Source organism: Rhinatrema bivittatum, chromosome 4, assembly GCF_901001135.1.
Source record: "Rhinatrema bivittatum chromosome 4, aRhiBiv1.1, whole genome shotgun sequence".
NCBI classification, from domain to species: domain Eukaryota; kingdom Metazoa; phylum Chordata; class Amphibia; order Gymnophiona; family Rhinatrematidae; genus Rhinatrema; species Rhinatrema bivittatum.
The window spans coordinates 356,169,012-356,191,367 of record NC_042618.1 but is presented as its reverse complement, the minus strand read 5'-3'; the positions used below and the strand labels follow the sequence as shown (position 1 = coordinate 356,191,367).

At 43.1% G+C, this 22,356-nt stretch overlaps 2 protein-coding genes across 6 annotated transcripts in view; both read right to left on the bottom strand.

Annotated features, from left to right (window-relative positions):
- The window catches only part of LOC115090983, a 35,096-nt gene extending 25,971 nt beyond the window's left edge, over positions 1–9,125 (bottom strand). Inside the window, exons 1-3 of the mRNA XM_029600728.1 lie at positions 8,515–9,125; positions 3,592–3,669; positions 3,443–3,475 (exon numbers count right to left, since the gene is read on the bottom strand). Coding sequence (XP_029456588.1) covers positions 3,443–3,475; positions 3,592–3,669; positions 8,515–8,577 — 174 coding nt within the window. The 5' untranslated portion in view covers positions 8,578–9,125. The remainder of the gene's footprint in view (positions 1–3,442; positions 3,476–3,591; positions 3,670–8,514) is intronic.
- Positions 9,126–16,292: 7,167 nt separating this feature from the next.
- Positions 16,293–22,356, bottom strand: part of RHOT1 (ras homolog family member T1) — an 88,468-nt gene continuing 82,404 nt past the window's right edge. For all 5 annotated transcript variants that reach the window (XM_029600724.1, XM_029600723.1, XM_029600727.1 and 2 more), the window contains one exon: positions 16,293–17,451. In XM_029600724.1, coding sequence (XP_029456584.1) covers positions 17,334–17,451 — 118 coding nt within the window. In that variant the 3' untranslated portion in view covers positions 16,293–17,333. The remainder of the gene's footprint in view (positions 17,452–22,356) is intronic.

Below are 22,356 nucleotides of genomic sequence, written 5' to 3'. Positions count from 1 at the left end.
TCCACATTAAATATCATCTGCCATTTGAATGCCCAATCTTCCAGTCTCGCAAGTTCCTCCTGCAATTTATCACAATCCACTTGGTTTTTTTTTAACTAATCTGAATAATTTTGCATCATCTGCAAATTTGATTACCTCATTTAACGTATTCCTTTCTAGATCATTTATAAATATATTGAAAAGCACCAGTCCAAGTACAGATCCTTGAGGCACTCCACTGTTTACCCTTTTCCACTGAGAAAATGTACCATTTAATCCTACTCTCCGATTACTGTCTTTTAAACAGTTTGTAATCCATAAAAGGACATAGCCTCCTATCCCATGACTTTTTAGTTTTCTTAGAAGCCTCCTATGAGGGACTTTGTCAAACGCCTTCTGAAAATCCAAATACCCTCATCTACCGGTTCACCTTTATCCAAATGTTTATTAACTCCTTCAAAAAAATGAAGCAGGTTTGTGAAGCAAGACTTCCCTTGGGTAAATCTATGCTGACTTTGTTCCATTAAACCATGTCTTTCTATATGCTCTGTGATTCTGATCTTAAGATAGAATAGTTTTCACTATTTTTCCCAGCACTGAAGTCAGGCTCACCGGTCTATAGTTTCCCGGAACATCCCTAGAATCTTTTTAAATATTGGGGGCTACATTGGCCACTCTCCAGTCTTCAGGTACAATGGATAATTATAATGATAAGTTACACATTTTAACTAATAGATCTGAAATTTCATTTTTTATTTCCTTCAGCACCCATCCAGTCCAAATTATTTGTTATTCTTTAGTTTGTCAATCTGGTCTACTACATCTTCTAGATTCAAAATGATTTGGTTCAGTTTATCTGACTCATCACCCTTGAAAACCATCTCCTGAACCAATATTTCCTCAAAGCCCTCATTATTAAACACAGAAGCAAAGAATCCCTCATTTATTCTTTCTGCAATGGCCTTATCTTCCTTAAGATCTCCTTTAACTCCTCAGTGTAATGGTCCAAACGACTCCCTCACAGGTTTTTTGTTTCGGATATTTTTTTTTAAGTTTTTATTACAAGTTTTGCCTCTATGGCTAACTTCATTTCAAATTCTCTCTTAGCGTCTCTTATCAATGTGTTACACTTAACTTGACAATGCTTATGCTTTTTCTTATTTTCTTCAGATGGATTCTTCTTCCAGTTTTTGAAGGTTTTTTTTTTTTTTTTTGCTAAAATAGCCTCTTTTACCTCACCTTTTAACCACGCCAGTAATCATTTTGCCTTCCTTTCACCTTTCTTAATGAGTGGACTACATCTGGACTGCGCTTCTAAGATTGTATTTTTAAACAATGTTCATGCCTGTTGTACACTTTTAACCTTTGCAGCTGCACCTTTCAGTTTTTTCCTATTTTCCTCGTTTTATCAAAATTTCCCTTTTGAAAGTTTAGTGTGAGAGCTGCAGATTTACTTGTTGTCCCCCTTCCAGTTATTAGTTTAAATCTGATCATGTTATGATCACTATTGCCAAGTGACCCTCCACCATTACCTCTCTCACTAAATCCTGTGTTCCACTAAGAATTAGATCTAAAATAGCTCCCTCTCTCGTTGGTTCCTGAACCAATTGCTCCATGGAGCAGTTGTTTTTTCCATCTAGGAACTTTATGCCTCTAGCATGTCCTGATGTTACATTTACCCAGTCAATATTGGGGTAATTGCATTGCCAAATTGGTTAGCTTCCCTGATTTCTCTTAGCATTTCATCATGTGTCTGATCATTTTGGCCAGGTGGACGGGAGTATACTCCTATCACTATACTCTTACCCAATATACATGGGATTTCTGCCCATATAGATTCTACTGAGCATTTAGTCTCTTGTATAATCTTTATCCTGTTGGACTCTATACCCTCCTGGACATAAAGTGTTACACCCCTACCAAGTTGATCCTCCCTATCATTGTGATATAATTTGTACCCCGATATAGCACTGTCCCATTGGCATCTCAGGTCTCTGAGATGCCAGTTTTGTCTGTCTCATTCATTGCTATACATTCTAAGTTTCCCATCTCTTCAGACCAGCTAAGGGGCAACATAAAAAGTAGCTAAGGCTGTACAATGAGACTAGGGGTGTAGGGCAACTGCTTAAGTTAGAACATAAAATTTGCCATACTGGGCATAAAGCCCAGTATTCTTGTTCAACAGTGGCCAGTCACAAGTACCTGGCAAGCCCCAGTCAACTGGATTTTCAGGATCTCCACAATGAATACGCAAGAAATGAATTTGCATTCACTTCCTCCATAGCATGCAAATTTTATCTCATGTATATTCATTGTGGATATCCTGAAAACCTAATCAACTGGGGGTCTCCCAGTAAGGGTTGGAAACTAGAGATGTGAATCGGAACTGAAATCCGAACCGATTCTAGTTCCGATTCACATCTATAGAGATGTGAATTGGAACTGAAATCCAAACCGATTCTGGTTCCGATTCACATCTCTATTGGAAACATCTGCACTACTAAACACAATTCTGAGTATTTACCCCTACTAATGAGGCCTTCATAAACTCCCTTACTGAAAGATAATATCTCTACTGCTAATGTATTGCATGGTTTCTTGCCTTATTGATTCACTGCATCTGACTGCCTCTTCACTGAGTGCAACTCATTTTGAACTCTTTTGGGGGAAAAGCCTTTCATAAATAAACAATGATTGTGATGATGGCTCATTTGCATCAACTTTTGTTTATACTCAGTGGAGAATGAGGTGGTGATATTCATTAAATATGAGAGTTAAAATGAAGAAAACACGTCCGTGTCTTTTTGCAGTTCTATTTGCAGCTGAATGGGTGAATTGAGGACGAGGCACTGACTGTCACTTTTCTACCCTAATTAAAGGCTGGTGCAAGGCATGTGAAGAGGGTGCATCGCTATCTCTACCTCCCATTTCTGAGGTCGCTCCAAGCGCATCTCCAGGAACTGCCAAAACTCTCTTCTACCCTGGAAGGAATTGTGATTTCTCTTCCTGAGCATTGAGAGGCCTGTACCAATGTGCCTGAGCTAAACTACAAAGCATAGTGCAAAAAACAAACAAACAAACAAAAAAAACACACTACAATCCACAGGTGTTTATCCAAAATAAAATGAATTGTCAATTCTACTTTGTGATAAATTCCAAATTTATTATAGTAGGCTGACCCTACTGAACAAAAAGGTAATGTTACTGAATGTGGCCACAATGGGTCAGAGGTACTAAGCATTTCTCCCACAGATACAGAATGGGAGAAAACCCTTAGTACACCTGGCCCTATGTTTCACATGTCCAACAGGCCGCTCTAGTGACACCATCTCTCAAGCAAATCAAGAGGATAATCCCATTTTGGAGAGGATTCTGCTGGGATCAGCCTCACATTGATCGACCTCAGTTTGGGAGCACTTTCTCCCACTTCTGCACTACCTGATTGCAGTCATGTCTCACTTACTTTGTATATATAGTACTGTCCTCGGAGATAAGACTGAAAAAAAACAAACAAACAAACAAACAAGAGAAAACAGTTACCACCTGTGCCACAAAGTCCAGATCATTTCAAGGATGAGACTTTATAGATGGAGAAATAGAATATGCACCTACTGGATCTGTGCTTTTCTCAGTGTAGAAAAATAATGTTGTATTTTGCAGCCTGAACCAATATTTTGCCCATGCAAATTTCTAAAAAGACAGAAATAAATAAATTAAAAGACAGAAGATCCAGTGTGGTGAAGTATTTGTTTTGCACTAAGCATAGGAGCAGTTCTCTGATTCTCAGCTCATTAGATTATTTTACATTTTTTGGGTAAATATAGTTTGGAAAAATAGAAAAGTTAATATTAAAAAACCCCATCTTCTTCAACCTTAACATTGTGCAAAGTCTGACTTAGGAAAGAAACAAAACATTAGACAAACCCTTCCAGTTATCTGGGTGCAGCACCATGAAGGGAAAATCAATAGTTAAGTGTTCATAAAATATTTCCTTTCTCCATCCCCACTTTCCTGCTGCTCTCCAAACCACCATATACGTCATTTGGACAGCGTATGTTGCTTCTTGCTCAGCTCTGTCTCTTTCTGGATACTCTGGTTTCTCTTGACACCTGGTAAAATGGAGCATGGTTTTTGGCCTTTAAGCTAAGATCCAAGCACAGGGTCTGAGCTATGAGGGGAAGATGGCCTTTTTTCAGCTTTTTGGCAGAGACTGAGAACTGGTACAGTATGGAAGAGTTAACGCCCTGCCACTCAACCCCATGGAAGACTGACGATGTAACTCTCCATGCTAAAGCTGGAGAGTTAAACAGACTGCGAAACAACCCAAACCAACCAAACAAAACAAAATCAAACCTTATGCTATGCTTGCTAATAAACACCCATGGCTAGTGCGTGCTTACAGGGACGTTTACATAATATGTGCATAGCATACTTATCTCAATGTAGAATATTTAGATAATAAAATCAATACTGGTAAAATGTACTGATTTGGTTAGAAAAAGTTATCACAGCAAAATACTTTTTTTTTTCTCAGTTAAGAAGGCCTAATGGCTCAGTGGCTCTGCTATCTGCCGCTGAACAACAGGTCTTCATTTGAAGACCGAGATCAGTATCTCCTCCTTAGCCCGTGAAGGCTGGAGATGCTGTCAAGCAGCCAGATTTCGGGTGCACCCACCCTGGATAGGGAGAGAGCTGTGGCCTTGCTGCGGATTGTGTTGATGTTACTGCTGGGCAAGAATGAAAAAGCATCAAGAAGGGGAGAAACCCCTGGGTAATGGCAAAATAAGCCTTCCCGTCATCATTGTTCTGACACAGAAGATGCAGTAGAGGCTGATTTTGATTGAGCTGGAAACCAAAAGGAGCAAGAAAAAACAGATAAAATAAAATACTTGATTCTATAGAAGCAGGTCCACAGGCGCTGAACCTTAAGCTATGTGCTGTACAAATCAGGCATATACTATATTAGCAACTTAAATTGGTTCATGTGTGATACCCATTCTTCAAATCCAAATTATTTATTGGAAGCCTACTCCCGTAGGACAATTTCAGGTTAACTTAGCTCCCCCTTCATCACAAAGAGGAAATGGAAACGCTTAGTTCTTTACATTTAAATTAAGGCGAAGTTAGTAACTCCAGCAAGTGCAGCCTGAACCCCACTCTGTGTCAATCTTATGAAAAATAAACAGCACTAGAACAAGCCCAGCCTCAGATTTAATGAGTGACTCGCAGAATGCAAAGAACTTCCAGGGCGCAATCGCTCTGCCCATGCTCACTTCAAAGGAAAACAGTCACAAAATCAAGTCACAAAATCAAGCTTGGCAGTTTACAAACCATGCATCTATTTTTCCAAGGCATTTCCGGCATCTTCTGCCTGGGGTCCTCCCTCCTCGTCCCCTCCGCACTCGTCTCTAATCTTTCACTCCCATAGAACCACCCAAGATGGTTTACAGCATGAAAAATACAATTTCACAAATACTCAGTATTATCTTTCTGGGAAAAAATAAAGGTGGCAGTACTGACATTCAGGATGCATTTTTTTTTTTTTTTGAGGAACCACAGGGCAAATCAAGCAGGTGGCGGAAAAGGGTGCCGATATTCAGTACTAGCATGTGCCCCTTGAAAAAAGCCCTGTACGTAGCATACATACAGATTAAAAATAACTTACTAAAGTATGGTTCATAAATACAAATCAAATACTACGCATGCAGAATAGTTCAAAACAATTCCTAAATAATTAATCAAACAAAACAATAACAAACCAATTTAATCTCACAACCTTCTCTCTCCATGGGAAGAATCAGCCGAGGCACACAACACCATCCAAAACAGCCAATGGTGGACCTCAGAAAACAATCCGAATCAAACCCTTTGTCCAGGCTTCTGCTTGTGACACTTGATGCCTTCCCTAACTCAATGCAGAATAGCAAATCCGGATACAAAGCAGAACCCACGATGCAGTGGCGTAGTCATGGGTGGGCCTGGGTGGGCAGTGGTCCACCCAACCAGAAGAGGCCTGTTGGAGCAAATCTGTTGCGAGATCACATCCCTGTGACAGCGCAGAGGAAGGCACAGAGGAGGGCCAGAGCTGTATGGTCACCGTGGGATCCCATCCCCACAACAAAGAGGAGGGTCGGAGCTGCAAGGTCGCCTCGGGATCCCATCCCTGCGACGAAGAGGAGGACGGAGCTGCAAGGACGCCTCAGGATCCCATCCTCGTGACGAAGAGGAGGGCCGGAGCTGAAAGGCCGCCTCGGGATCCCATCCCCGCGACGAAGAGGAGGGCCGGAGCTGAAAGGCTGCCTCGGGATCCCATCCCATTCATTTGGCTGTGCCTAATGAAAAGGCCTTGTGTGTGTGTGTGTGTGAGAATGGGAGCTTGAATGTGAGTATGTGTGGGTGAGAATGGGAGCTTGAATGTGTGTGTGGGTGAGAATAAGAGCTTGAATGTGAGTATGTGTGGATTAGAATAGAAGCCTTGCATGTGTGTCTGTATGTGTATAAGAATGGGAGACTGGATGTGGGTCTGGGTATGCATAAGAATAGGAGCTTGGGGGGGGGGGGATGAGAGAGAGAGAGCTTGTGTGTGTAGAGAATGTGAGCTTGTATGTGGGGAGGAGAGCATATGAGAGTTTGAGCTCGTGTGTGTGAGGGAGTCTGTGAGAGAAAGCGTGTGTGCGTGGGAGGGAGGAAGGGAAGAAGACAGTAGGAGAAGAGAGACACTGAAAAGGAATTAGGAAATGAGCGACAAGGGAAAAATGGGAAAAAGATACCAGGATCAACTGATTAGAAAAATACAAAGATCAGACAACAAAGGTAAAAAAAAAAAATAAGATTTTGATACTTTAGCAATTTGAATATGCCATCTTTGGGAATATGCATTTCTTATATTTTTGTATTTTGCTCTTTCTTCAGTATTCCACTGTTCAGAGTCTAGTTTCTAAGGCTATTTTGGTTTTGCCTGCATGTTTCTGTTTCTAATTTGTTGTCTCTTATTTCTATATTACTTCTTACCTTATGTCCTAGATCTTTAGTTAATAAATAATGAAGCATTTCATTTGATATAGATGCCAATGCCTGTTTATGAATACTACCTCTTTTACCTGTATTTATTTGTTGATCCATAGATATGAATGCTACTTTTGTAAACCGTTATGATCTTTACATGGAACGATGGTATATTAATTGTCTAAATAAATAAATATTAGGTAAGGGTCGGTCTCTGTTTTGCCTGTGTGTGTGTGTGTGACTGAATTCTGCTCGCATGTAGTTTCTCTGTAGTAGTAGTCCAGCTTGTTGTGTTATTCCAGTAGGTGATGTATTAATGTTCTAGGGCCTGGTGTAGTATTTGCATTGCTGCTGCTTTTTCCTAAGATTGCTGTTATTTGAATCCTGAGAGTCAGTGCTGTGACTGTATGGTATAGCAAGGCTCTAGATGTCTCTTTCTTTGCAGGAGTTTGTGTTACTTCACAAAATAGCAGCGGAGAGATGTTTTTTGCTCAGGTGACACAAGAATTTGAATTTTTTTTTTCATGTTAGCTGTAATGTGAATTGTCCTAGCTCTGCACCTTTATTGTAGTTATGATGATTTCTGGCTTTTTATTACAAGACTGGCGGGATCTGATTGTTTGTTTTCTTTGCTTTTTACATGATATATTTGTACATTTATAAACTGCAATAAATATAAAATACATTAATAAGGAATTTTTTATGCTGGTAAGTACTTGAAATAATTGAGGTAAAATATTTTAAAGTTTCATGCATGATGCATAATGGCTGTTGCAATCTACTTAGCAAGCCATTGTAGGGTGCAGTATGTGGTATTATTTATCAATAAGAATAAATATAACTAGTAGGTCTCAGACCTGCATGCCTACAGCCCACACATGTTATCCTCGTGCCTACCCAAAAAAAATCAGTTCTGGCCTCGCCACTGCCACTCTGATGATCGCCGCTCCCACCCCTCCTCAGTCCCCATCTCAAATTGTACATTTCCTGCCAGAGAAGCCAGGCTGGACTGTAAGCATCCGTATGCAATCTTTGCCGAACTTTTTATCAGCGGACGAAGAAACTGCAAAATAAATCTACAGAGATCCTACCGAACCCTTACCCCTCCCAAAAACAAAAACAAACAAACAAAAAAAAACAACCCCACAAAACCCAAGAGATTTCCCGACAAGTTTCAGCTTTATGACTAAAGGTTTTCCTAGCAAAACATGAACCTGCGGGTTACGCCGTCTAAACTAACCGGAATCGTTGAGCAGGTATTTTAAGTTATTGCTGGGCAGCAGTCTGCTGCCCAATAATCAATCGCCTGTAAAGAAGTGGTCCAATCGCAATGTTTCTCCAAAAGGACAGTGCGAGAGGACGGCAGCCCCCTTGGGTGACTGGTGGGAAGGTTACAGAGCGCGATCGCAGTCGGGGCTCGCAGGCTGACAGCGCTGGGCTCCCACTTTCCAAAGCGATTGCGAGCGCTAAAGCGAACGCCCCCTCCCGGGACTCCCTACGGCCGGTAAACACCCAGGCGCCGGAGCGTACCATCTTATCCTTTCGTTTCTTCAGGAAACCTTCAAACAGCAAGTCTGCTGTGCTAGTAGCCATGGCAGCTTTCTTGGGTCCGGTCCAGTTTCTGCAGCAGGGCCCGAGTCAAAGAAAACGAACTTCCTCCTTCGCTCCTCAGCCCCGCTGAAATCCCTTTCAGCGGTGGCTTTTGTTTTGTTTTTTTTTCTGCCTTACTTCCTCTTTCTCCCAGCTCCAGCGGACAGGGTCTGAGAGCCCGGCAAGCGCCGAACGAAACAACCACAAGATCCCCTCCGTGTGCAGTCAAAAACCGCACCATGAAACCGAACGCATTGGCACCGTCTTTATTTCGTTCCAGCTCGTAGTAAAGTGTTACTGTTTTGTTATTTCTTCGCTCAAATCACTGCATCTCTTTTCAGAGCAGGCATTTCTTGCTTTTCCGTCGGTAGCGCTAGATAAATTGTCGAGCCAGGGGGGGTTAGGTGGTCCTAAAACCGAAAATCAGCACCGTACTCGTGAACTTTGCTTCTAGGTCTTATAAGTTGAGAACGGACAGAAATCATTGCAGGTATTAGCTTGTGGGTGGAATTTATTAATAAGCAGGGGAATGCGGCCAGGGTAAAAGTCCATCCTTCTCCCATGTCTGGGCTCCTTGCCAAAATTGTGCTCCCCCAAGCCCCGCCCATATGCTAATCCAAGGGTTCTGGGCGGGGTTTACAGTGGCAGTCCCTGTCCTTCAGTGAACCACCGCTACCAGTAGTAATAACCTGGTGGTACAAGGCCAAAAAGCAACGTGAAGAGCTCCAGCACCACCAAGCCCCGAAGGACGGGAGAGGGTTTTTTCAGAAGTCCAACGTGCTAGCTTTACCCCTTATTCAGTAAGGGGGTAATAGTGCGTCGAAAAACGTGCAGCCACCCCCCCCCCCCCCGAAACTAATAGCGCCCGCAACATGCAAATACATGTTGATGGCCCTATTATTCCCACACAATTCAATAAGTAAAATGTGCAGCCAAGCCGCACATTTTACTTTCACAAATTAGCGCCTACCCAAAGGTAGGCGTTAATTTCTGCCGGCACTGGGAGCAGTACACCCTCCGACTTAATATCATGGCGTAAAAAATATCATGATGTAAAATATCATGACGTAAAAAATAACTAAAAATAATTAAAAAAAAAAAAGTAAAATCAGCCCACGGCTCGGAAACTGGACACTCAATTTTGCCGGCGTATGGTTTCCTAACTCGTGGCTGTCAGCGGGTTTGAAAACTGATGCCGGCAAAATTGAGCATCGGCTGTCAAACTCACTGACAGCCGCCGCTCCTGTCAAAAGAGGCGCTAGGGACGCGCTAGTGTCCCTAGCGTCTCTTTTTACCACGGGCCCTAATTTGAATTTTTTTTTTTACTGAATCGCGCGCACAGGTGAATGGCCTGTGCATGCGCCAGAACAGCGGGTGCTCGCCCGCTCTCCCGCGACTTTTACTGTATCGGCCTGAAAGTCAGGCGGTTATAGCCACAGATGGAACCCATGAAAAGGATCCAGAGAGGTTAAAGGACTTTCCTGAGTGCCTGCAGTTAAGCTTTCTGCATTCTTAACTCTTCTGCCTAAAGGGCTGGGGGCTGCCATGTTGCTTTTCACTTTCTCAGCTGAGTCCACTGGAAGAGTCCCAAGACCTTCCCCTTCTCTTCTGATGCACTGATAGATAATTTAAGGTGCACACAGTCAGCGAGCCAAGCCATAGTCTCATCAGTGGCTAAATGGAGGTCTTGAAGCCCTCCCTCCAGGTTAGTCAGAGGACAGTCCTCAACAGGGTTTGAACTGTGCTGCAACTGGAGCCCAAGTGAGCCACAAGACTCTGCTGCTGCTGAATGGGTGCACAGAAGCCTTGGCCAGGCCGGAAAATGATTTGCTGGGGTGAGCAGTTCCAGTCCTCAAGGGCTGCAAACGAATGAATATGCATGAGAGAAATTTGTTTTCTCACTGTCTCAGTTGTAGGCAAAATTATTGAATGCATATTTATTAGAATTAGCCTTAAAAAAAAAATCAGACCTGTTTTTAAGATAACCTTGGAATTGCCCACTGCTCATTTAGGGGAACCCACACAATCAAAACTAAGTGGGTGACCAGCAAGGTCTGAGATTCCAGTTAAGTAGTGGGTTTTTTTGCCTGCCAAACCTCTCATCGGCTGTTACTTCTAGACTTTGGAGTACAACCATGTGGGATGGCAGGATGGAAGATGTACTGCTGCGTTAGAGAATTAAGGAATAAGGGCAGGGTTGAATGCTTGAATTTATTTAATAATTTTTATATACTGACTTTTCATGCGAGCATATTAAATCTGTTTACAGTAGTTAACAATTAATCATTTAAAATTATTTGCCTTTCCAAAGAAGAAGTAAATACATTATTTCATAATATAATTAACATAGCAAACTAAATAGTATGCTAAATAATCAAAATTTAAACACTTACAGGCCAATAGAGTAAGGACGCATAAGAAACAGTGCGGCAGTGCCAGGCGCCTGCTCATTTGCCACGCGCACATCTTGGTTCACAAGCCGCTCGATTCAGTATTCAAATTAGACGCAAATCCAAGCGGCGTCCAAAGCGCGTCAATGAAATGGTAGGCACTCACAATCCAAATCCGGTATGCAGCGCCTATACAGTATCCAGGGTGCGCTGGTACCTGTCATTTGAAATGTCATTCCACCAGGTAAGTGGATGGTTCTTTTCTACAGACCCTGCTGCCTTGAGCGCCCGGCCGGACGTCCAATCTGCGACCTTGGACGTCCAGCCGGGCGCTCAAGGCAGCGGGGCCTACAGGCGGGAAGGTCCATGAACGGATGCCGCGACCCTTGGATGTCCGAGAAGGTATATTGCTCATTACTGGTAGCTGAGGGAGATTTGTTGATCAGAAAGTGTCACTAATGATGTACATTGTGGAATTAAGTTGCAGGAGGCAAAATTGCCAACTTCCCCTATTAAGTTTTATTGTAGTTATTTAAACTTTTATTTAGGAAGATGCCACATTGTACGGCGATATCTAAAGATCCAGTATACTCTGAATTTAAGAGAAAGATAAATCAAGGTCATAGCCCAGAATAAAAAACCTAGCACTATTGCAACATCTTAACTATAAAGCTACAAAAGTCACTGCAGTGACTACACAATGAGCAGCACCGTTCATCCCCACGTTCTCATCAGTAAACATAATAGTAAAAACACAAATACAAAATAAAACACATTACTAGGATAGCTCTCTGTGCCACCCATGAAACTGAATATTTGTGAACTACTTTGTAATAGACTATGTCTAAGGAAAGCATTATATAAATAAAGCATAAAATAAAGTCAACAAGTTTGTTGTGGATTCATAAAATTTACCTTTTACAATGCTACAAAATGGACCTGCACTGACAGCCATAGTTTAACTGAATTTGCAAAAAGTCTTAAAATGTTTTGCAATTGTGAGAAATATGATTGTCTCAATAGCTGTCAGTTCTTTCGCTAAGGGGTAGAAGGCTCTGCCCCACTCCAATATGTCACAAAGAAGGGAGAGGTCCTACTGCATTAAAAGAAGAAGGGCTTATACTGAAATCACTCTATTACACCCCAGCTGAATACAATGTAATCCAAAGGTCTTTTATTTGTTCAAGCAAATCCCAGTTGACTCATTCTACAAAACCTCCAACAAATTCTTATTTTATCCCAGGGCTTAAAATGGACTGAGAATCAAATTATTTGTGACAAAATGGAATGAAGTACATCAGGACAAACCAGTTCATCACCTTTATTCCTTTTTTAGGAATTTGTTGCATATTTCTGTAAACTAAGAAATATTATCTCCAATGCAACCTCCCCATCCCCCAACCATTAAAAAAATATAATAGACACATTAGATAGGAATGTTGTAGGGGAAACATTAGCAGCTCCCTAGTGATCATACCATAGTGAAAGTGCACAAGATAGTGCACTCCTTCCTCCGTGCCGTGCATCTTTATTCCTGTCGCAGTAGGAGTGTGGTTGTCTCCAACTAGTTCTCAGTGGACATTTGCTCAGGTCGCAAACCCAGTCCACAATCTGACATAATCATACCTGGGACCTTTTGAGTTGTGGTCACCCTGAGATTAGCAAGGCTGGGGGGAGGGGGGGAGAATTTGTGGATGCACATCAGCCCTCTCCCCTCCCCCAATACACACACACTCTCTTCCCCTCTCCCCTCCAAGAATGACCCTAGCACTCTCCTGCTTCCCACTCTCCCATCTCTGAAGCTGCTGCACCAGCCAAAGAGCCATCACCACGGCACCACCACTTCTTGCAGCTGCTGCCACCCTCACTGTTTCCTCTGGCCGCTCAAGTCAATGCCCAGCCTAAAGCTAACACTGCTTCCTCCTGTTAGCCCAGGCCAATTTCTCTCTCTCTCTTTTTGGCCCATGGACAACAGGTGACTTCTCCCTCCAACCCAGAGCACAGGGCAGCCAGAGGTCTCCCAGGTGTCTCCAGAGACCTCACTGAAAACCCAGAGTGGTCCCAGGGCAGTTTGTGCTCAGAAGCCCAGGGCCGGAGCAGGCAAGGTAAACACCACTGCCAGAACTGCTCCGTGCATCACTGAGCCAGGATTAACCACTTCCTCAGTTTCTTGAACCCAATAAAACCACCACTTCAAAATAACTTCTGTAGTGCTGAACATGGACTTGAAGACACCGCGTTATTTGCAGACTTGTATACTTTTGCATGCCACATCACATTCCTGCATGGATAACTCTCAAGTCGATCTAATTAAAACTATCACAGCCTACAAAATTATTAAAATACTTTTTCAAACTAGAGCAGTTTGGTGTTTGGATTATTTCCATTTCTTCTTTAACAGTGAATAAAGCAGTGCAGTTGCTAGTCAAACAGACTTCTTTACTATATCAACTTAACGGACCTCAGGCCGATGCAATGTCGGCAAGCAATAAGTGGGCGCTCATGATTGAGCACCCCGCTCTCTCAACATGCGCTGATTCACATCGGGCGGCCAGGAGAGGTGGCTGTCAGTGGGTTAGGAAAACGGACGCTCAATTTTACAAGTGTCTGTTTTCCTAACCTGACCACCGGCGACGCTTTTTTTTCAGTTCTCCTTTTTTCGGTTCCTCCAACTTAATATTGCCATGCTATTAAGTCAGAGGAAGTAAAGAAAAGCAGTATTTGCTGCTTTTCTGTAAGCTTTTGGAGCTCCTCAAGAATTAATGCCTGCTCCAGGGCAAGCATTCATTTTTGAGTAAAAATGTGCAAGTCGGGTGCACATTTGTTTTGCCGGCGGGGGGGGGGGGGGTGTTAATAGCCTCATCAACGTGAATTTACACGTGGTGAGTACTATTAGTTTCACACTGGTTTGGACGCTCCAATCCCCTTATTGCAAGAGGGGTTTTGGACATGCATCCAAAACACGTGTCCAAGCGCCTGTAAAGCTGTGCGCACTATAGTGCATCGGCCTGTATTATGTGAGTAGCTTTTGAGAGCTACGCTCCCTTCTCCAGGTCAGAGTCCCTGAATATGCAATTCAATTCTTGGTCGCATTATAGTGGGGGTGGTTGTTTTCAAAGCTGTGATTGCAGAGGGTGAGAAAAGTCAGGAAGACAACTTCCTTGTTCTTTAAACAAAAACAGTTTGCACTGCAAATGAGATGTAATCTTACATCATTCACAAAATCCTTTGGCAAACAAGAAATAGAGTGGTTTTGTTTTTATAGACACAGGCATGTATTTCTATTTTTTTCCAACCCTTTTATCTGACTCAGGGTTTCCCTGCAATTAAAAGTTAAAAAGGAAAAGAAAAAAAAAAAAAAAAGGAAAGGGGTACAGGAAACCTCTCAACTGGTGAATGAAGAGGGAGGGTTGTGTTTATTTGAGAACCTCAGACAAAAGCATAACCTAGAAACTCCGAGAGCTCGCTGCATATTTGCCCGTGAGGCATTGCATTAACTCATTAGATAGGGGGGGACTGAAAATCCAGTTTCAGGAATTCTTTAAGATTGAAGAATTGGAAAAGATTTCCATTTTGGGGCTTTGTGTGTCTCTTAGGGGACGGATACTTTTGAAGATTTATGAAAGACTTGGAGAATGATTTATGCCGGGTTAGATACTCTAGGGCAAATTTTAAAAGCCCTACACGCGGCCAATCTGGGAGATACGCAGGTGACCGGGCTGCAGCCACCCCCGCACATCTCCTGGTATGCGCACCGAGGATTTCTTAAAAAGAGGCGGGCTGGGGGCAGGGTCAGCGGCATCAGCGTGCCAGCTCGTGCCAGGATCTGAGCACTGCATAACCTGCTGCTGGCTACAGACTGCGGGTAAGTCTATAAACAAAACAATCTAGAGCAGGCAGCAGGGTTTTAGGGGTTGGCAGAGTAAAAGGGAGGCAGGTTAGGTAGGGGGTTTAGGAAATTTGCTCCTTTACGGGGGGGGGGGGGGGGGCGAACTGGGAGGGAATTGGGAAATAGGGCTATCATGTTGCCGCACGCACCTACTAAAATCCCCCCCCTTACGTGATCGAGATGGAATTCGCACGTGCGGGTAGCCGATTTTATAACACGTGCGCATGTTATAGAATCAGCGCGTCCATATGCACGCGCCACCAAACGCACAAAAAAAGAGGCCATGCGCTGGTTAGGAAAATGGATGCTCGTAAAGTGAGCATCCATTTTCCTAACCCGACTGCCAAGACTTATTTTTATGTTGCTGCTTTCTGTGGTTCCTCTGGCTTAATATCGCCATGATATTAAGTGGGAGGAACCACAGAAAAGCAGTATTTTCTGGATTTCTGTTCAACCTTTGAGGCTCCTCAAGACAATGGCAGCTGCATGGCTGGCTTTAATTTCTGAGTTAAAATGCGTGCACATTTAATTTTTTACATAAGGGGGTACTAGCAAAAAGCCTCATCAACATGGCATTTGCATGTGATGAGCACTATTAGGTACATGCTAGTTTGGATGCACTGATCCCTCAAAATGCATGTCCAAGTGCAGGTTAACCTGAGTGCATGATATTGCATCTGCCCGAAAGTGAGTTTTATTCAGGTACTGTAGTTATTTTGTTGCTCCCAGAGAGCTTCAACCTAAGTTTATACCTGAGACAATGGAAGATGACGTGACTTACCCCAAGTCGCATGGAGAGTCAATAAGATTTGAACCCTGGCTTCTTTGGTTTGCAGCCCATTGTTTAAACCACTAGGCTGCTCCTCCACTCCACTTTGAGAAGATACTAGGCATATGATGGGATGCTACTAGCTGCACAGACAGCTGTGAATATATAAGGCTTAAATCAATAAAACTGTTCTGATTCTCACATTGGACCTGTATTTTAAAGAAACACACACACCTAAAGGATTTATTTATAATTATTTTGCATCACTGCACATGAATTGGAATTGAAAAATAAAGAAATGCAATATGCACATGAAATCCACAGATATGCTATTTCTTGGAAATACTATTACAATAGTAACAAAATAAACCCCCTAAAAATGTTAAATTTTCTACAAATGAAATGTGGCAAAAACCTCCAACTTTTATATATATATATATATATATATATATATATATATATATATATATATATATATATATATATATATCGCTCTCTCTCTCTCTCTATTTTTTATTTATTTATTTATTTATTAACAAACTTGCCTTGGCTATTAAGCACATTCCCTAAGCTAAAAGTAAAGAAAAGGCTTTTTTTTTTTTTTTTTTAAGACTTCCTGTATATAAAACACATCACAATAAAAGTACCTTTTAAGAAAAGACAAACACAGTATAGTACATTAGAGTTATTTATTGAAATACATGAAAAGGCCAGTGATGAAAAAAATAGGTTTATCATGAAAGGTTATATTCTTTAGCTGTATTTTAGTATTAAAAAGGTGCAGTCTACAGTTAATGCGAATAAGACATAGAACATACGCTGTAAAACATGCAAGCAGTTTGTTTTACCCTGTATACTGTTCTAGCCTTACAACTTACCCAGATATTACAAGGATGAAGAAAGTGACAAATAAAATAGTGCATTATAAATATTCAGAATGTAGAAGTTTCCCACTTGATTTGTAAGGGCTATAAAATACAGCATACTGCAATATGAAACAGAATCACAGAGAGACTGATTTCGTAAGCTATCTGGTAGCTTTTCTGCATGTTGTGTTTTGTTAGGAGAAGACTTTCATACTGAACTTGAATGCAAGGAAATCATCCATGGGCGAGTTCAACATACACACATATAGGATTAGCAAATCAGTCATGGCTATTCTTAGCAAGATGACATGAAATCAAGATGCAAAAGGGCAATTAAGTGTCATTGTGCAGGGATGAGAGAAGGGAAGCCAACCAAAACAATCTACCACCATATGCAAGAGAACTTCAGAAGTATGACAAATAAATATATGGAATCCTTAGGCCAGAAAGATCCTGGTGTTCAACCCATGCTATGTGAAAACCAAGTGCATGTGTATATGAAGCAGTCACTAACATATCACTATGCTGGAACAACCAAAAACATTTGCTATACCTCTTTTTTTGGCGGGCAACATTTTATTGCTTCTGTATGTACATTATTTACAACAACATCCCTTTTGGCCTTAGATGTCCCTATGTCAGTTCCATTGGCTCTTACAACAATGCCAATACTGTCAATATCACTATTTAAAATCTTCTTGTGCACAAATTACACATTTTTACTAAAGGAACTCTGCATATATAAATATTTCAATCTTTCCGACACAACTTACAGCAGTTAGAATGTACATAAAAGTAGAGACTATATTGTATTTAATTAGGTAGAGTCAGAGCATCTCTTTTGATCATCGTTGCTTTAATAACGCCTTGTACATGGCAAAACCCAAAACTGCAAAGATGGTAGCACCAAAGCTCGCTCGCAGCCAGAATGTGGAACTCTTCAGGTCAGCCTGGACCATGTGCCTGTTAAATACACACACACAAAATAAGATCAGTGTCTCCATAATGTCACAGATGCTAGTAATACATGGCTAGTCTAGAAAGGCATTACGCACTTGTCATATGTTTACTTATTAAATGCTCATAAACAGCTCTGCAATATCCTGTGATTCAGTCCTAACATATGGCATTCTGTATAGTGCTTTGGACAGAAGCAGCCCTCTCTCAGCTGCCCTATTCAGTATCTATTCAGGCTTTAACACCAGGGCAAAGGAGTTTCAACCATGTTAATGCTTTATTTATTTATTTTTTGAAACGATTCTGCCAAACTCACATGGAAATGTCACTACACTGGAACAATTAGCCCACATTCTCTGAACTGTGTTTGCACAGTAAAAAAAATCAATGTTCACATTGCTCATAAAAAAAAGCAAGAAGAGACTTTGGGATACTATACTCCAAACCTACAAAGCTTTAAGCCATAAAACTATTCTGATTCTCACACTGGGCCTATATTTTAAAGAAAAATGCAATGCAAAATAAAGGATTTATTTAGAATTATTTTACAACATTGTTCATGGATTGGAAATGAAAAATAAAGAAATGCAATATGTGTATTAAATCCACAGATACGCTATTACTTGGAAATACTATTACAGTGGTAACATAAAAAAAAGCCCTAAAAATGTTAATTTTCTACAAATGAAATTTTGCAAAAACCTCCAACAGCTCCCAAAAAAACATTTTGCCACAGGTACAGACAGAGAAATACTTTGGAAATCAAAGCTGTGTATTCACATGGCAATAAACAACTGACAAGCCACTTGTAATACTTTCCTAAAAGCAGCATTAAAAGAAAAATAAAATCACATTCTGCCAACCCCTTGATGAAATATTCGTCTACAGACAGAAACTAGCAACGGAAGGACAGTTTAATAGCTTCAGTTAGGAGAACAGAGTGTTAAGCAAGCCAGGCAGTGCAATGGCTGACAGCAGTAGAGCAGAACAGAAGACAATGGGATGTAATGGGTTTCTGGCAGAACACAAAAGAAGCCCAATGTTATGCATAAGAAGCACAGAGATGGACTACAAGAGGACCCCAAGGTGGCTCAAACACTGAATTTATGAGCATGCTCAGTTAAATGCTGCCAGCCAATTTTAAAATCTCTCAGTATGACAGCCTGCCATCAAGCACAGGTTAAAAGCTTTCAAGCAAAGATATCAAAGTGCTTTATGTTTTGACACGTGGCAAAAAAATATTAATACCGAACCGAGGAGACTTACAGTATGACAGAACATAAATGTCTGAGGATATTACTAGCCTATATCTGTATTTAGGAAAGTCAATAATAAAATGAAAACTTATACAGGAGTTAAAAGGAATTAACGGCAGGCAGAATATCTGTGAAGGCGACAAAACTGCCACATTGCTTTTTCTACTACAAGGTCTCCCCAAACCAGTACCTGGAGACCCCACATGAATGCATAAGAAATATGCATTGGTGACTCAGAATATGTACATTTATTTCATGCATATTCATTATATGGGGTATTCAAGACAGGTTTGGGAAGCCTTGCACTAAACACTGTTTGAAACTACTGTAGAACACATTTTGCCATCACATACAAGCATATTAAACATTTACAAACAGGGTACACTGTTTTCTGAAACAATTGGTGAAAGACAAAAGGCAGGATGCAGAATAAACATAGTAATGATGTCAGATAAAGACCAAATGGTCCATGTAATCTGCCCAGCACGTTGCTCATGGTAGTAACTACCTCTCTATGCATGTTACCCCATGAAGAAAGGGGTGTAGGGGGTAATCTGCACAGTGCAGCAGTTACTATCCTTGACAGACAGCATGGGAATAATCTGCACAGAATGGCAGTTTCTATCCTTAACCAAAGACACAGGGGTAACCGGCACGGAGTGGCAGCTACTACCGTTAATAGAAGGCATGGGGGTAACCTGCACAGAGTGGCAATTACTATCCTTAGCCGAAGAAATAGAGATAACCTGCAGAGAGTGGCGGATACTACCCTTAACAGAAGGCATGCTGAGACTCTGGAGGCAGTCTCAAAGATGTCATATGCTGCCCTGACCTCGTGCTTTCCAGCATCAAGCCCTTTTTGGAGGATCGTAGCGAGTCCCTCCTGAAATTCCTCCGGCAGGGTCTTGGAGAAGTCCTGGCCTTGTTTCTAGAGATTCCTCGAGTATTGAGTCACGTATAGCTGGTAGACTGCTATACGTGCCATAAGCATAGATCCCTGGAACACTCTTCGGCCAAAGGCATCCAAGGACTTCTGTTCCTTACCAGAGTGGTGGGGTAGCTAGCTTTTTTGAAAACCTGGAGCTGACTGAACCAGGTATGTTGCATCAGTTTTCTTGTTTTACTGGTGGAATTGTACCAGGATGTTCACAGGTATGGTGTAACAAGTCAAGGAGTACTTCGTAGACTGGAACTGCCATCACTTCCTTGGGGGCATCCACGAATTGAAGCACCTCCAGCATTTTATGCCTGGCATCCTCCTCTGCAGTTTAAAAGGATGGTTTCAGACATCTCTTTTATGAAGTTGGCAAATATGAGGTCTTCTGGAGGGGAGTGGCGGCGCTCTTCTGGGGGTGAAGGCTCTGACAGAATTTCCTCGGAGTCTTGAGCGTCAGAGAAATAATCACCCTAGGGATCGTATGGTGGATCTCCTCCACCCTGCGGGCCTTCAGATGGAGGCAGAGGTCCAAACCCAGCCGGATCTGGAAGTGGCACCGATGGGAAGGATGGAGGCACCGAAGCAGGAGGTGGCGGCACGGAGAAAGGCAGTGGCACCGATGGTATCGGTGTTTTCGATGGTCGTCGGGGTGGAAGTAGACCTGATGGTCCTGAAATCGGCTCTGGCATCAGTGGAGGCTCTTCCTTGTCCAAAGACAAGGGAATCGGGATCAGTGCCGATGGAGGAACCAATGGTGTTGCGACCATCGCTGCCTGATGGCTTCACTCTGCCTACCTTTCCTTGTCTGCGACTCCTCCTGCTCTTGATGGACTCCTGGCTGCCGCAGCGTCCATCTGCCGTCCTCTCCGGCGTCCCTGGACCGGCTTGGGCGTTGCCTCCCGCCATGCTCTCCAGGGACCTTAGGGTGTGCGCGCTGCGTGGCCCTCATTCTTATTTCCTCATTGGCGCATTCCTCAGGGGCATCCCCGGATATTTAAGCCGACTGTTTATTGCTAGCCGTTGAGTTAGCAAGGGGAATATTACGGATGGGATTCGCTCTCCGTATCCAGCTACTCTGCCTTCCAACTACTATTGGACTCTTTCTGCTAATGGGGTACCCACTCCTCTGTGGCCTCTTTGCTTCTTTCTGGTCGCTGTCAGGTAACCGGTACTCGCTCCTCGAGGGCCCATGTTCCCTGACCCGCTGCCTGCATCCATCTCCTTTTCTATTTGGAGGAATTCGCTACAGACATCATCAGTGAGTACTATTATCATCTTCTCCTCAGAGCTGTCTCCCTGGAACTAGGTACTCGTTCCTCGAGGGCCTGCCCCCGTTCCAGCGCCAGTGCCATCTCTTATGTGGAACCGCTGTGTGAATACTTTGCCAACAAGTCTCTCTACCTCCAGGGCCAGCTCTCCCTATCTCGAGGCTTCTCCATACTTGGGACTCTGTGAATGTTCTATTGTACTCACTTTCTCAGTTCTCTCCACTACAGCACTGCTACCAGAGAAACCGCTGTTCCAGCACCCTGGGGAATTCTAGCCCAGCCGGACTGTATCTTCTACTCACTACTGCCACCTCTGGTGGCTTCTCAAACTGTCTAAATAAAGAACTATCTGTGTTTGTGTGTCCAGAGCTGAGCCTGACCTGTGGCCCCTCACGGGACTTCCCCCCCGTGGGCATGGTCAGCTGCCACAGAGTCCAAGGGTCCACCCAAAACCTCACTAACTATAACTGATGGCTTTGGAGGCACTGCTGGTCTGGAAGGAACGGGCACCAATGGAAGTGCACAGATCAGGGTATCCAATCGCTCAAGGAGTGGAGCCAGCATGGTAGGCACCAGATCAGGTGTCAGCATGGGAGTCAGCGCCGGTGGTGATTGGAATCCACGAAGTGCTTGGAGAACTGTCTCTTGGACCATCCGGTCCAATTCCTCCCGGAAAATTGGTGTTGGCAACACAGCAGTCGGGGTTGGAGGCTGAGTAGGCGTTGCCGGAGGGTCTACGGTAATTTGTGGAATCTCAGCTCCCAGCTCCGGTGCAGGTGGGAAATGCATCGGTATCCTGGGTCCAGAGGAGGATGGGGGCTCCTCTCCCCAGGACTTCTTGGACGGCAGCTCCGTCGATGCCAATGTCGATGGCTTGTCAGTGCCGGCATCGGATGAAGGCTCACGTCTGTCAATGATGGTGCTTTTCTTGATGCTCAGTCCAGTCCTTCTCCAGCACAGAGGACGAGGATGTCGATGCCTTTGAGCGCAAAGATGCCTGTGACGGCAGGTCACCGGTGTCTCGACAGTGTTGAGATATCGATGGTGATGGAGTCGAGGAAGAAGACTGCTTTCGATTCGGTGGACTCTTGGCCGGGGTAGACTGAGACAAGCGCTTAGATTTGAACAGGTGTTCCATCTTTTCTAAGTGGGCCCAGTGGCATTTTGGAGTCATTTGGGCGCAACTGGTGCACTGTTGGATGTCGTGGGAAGGCCCCAAGCATAAGATGCAGACGTCATGAAGGTCCGTAATGGACATAGTCCTTGGACACTCGGGGCACTTCCGAAAACCAGTTGCCATTTTTCAAAAAAAAAAATAAGCGCAGCGCGCAGTCAGTGGTTGTCGGGCACCAAGAGCACTTTTGAGAACCGACCGCAAAGAACGAGGTAAAAACTTACCAGTGTTAGCGGAGATCAACGGTTGATGGGGGACCCCGGGACGGGGAAAACG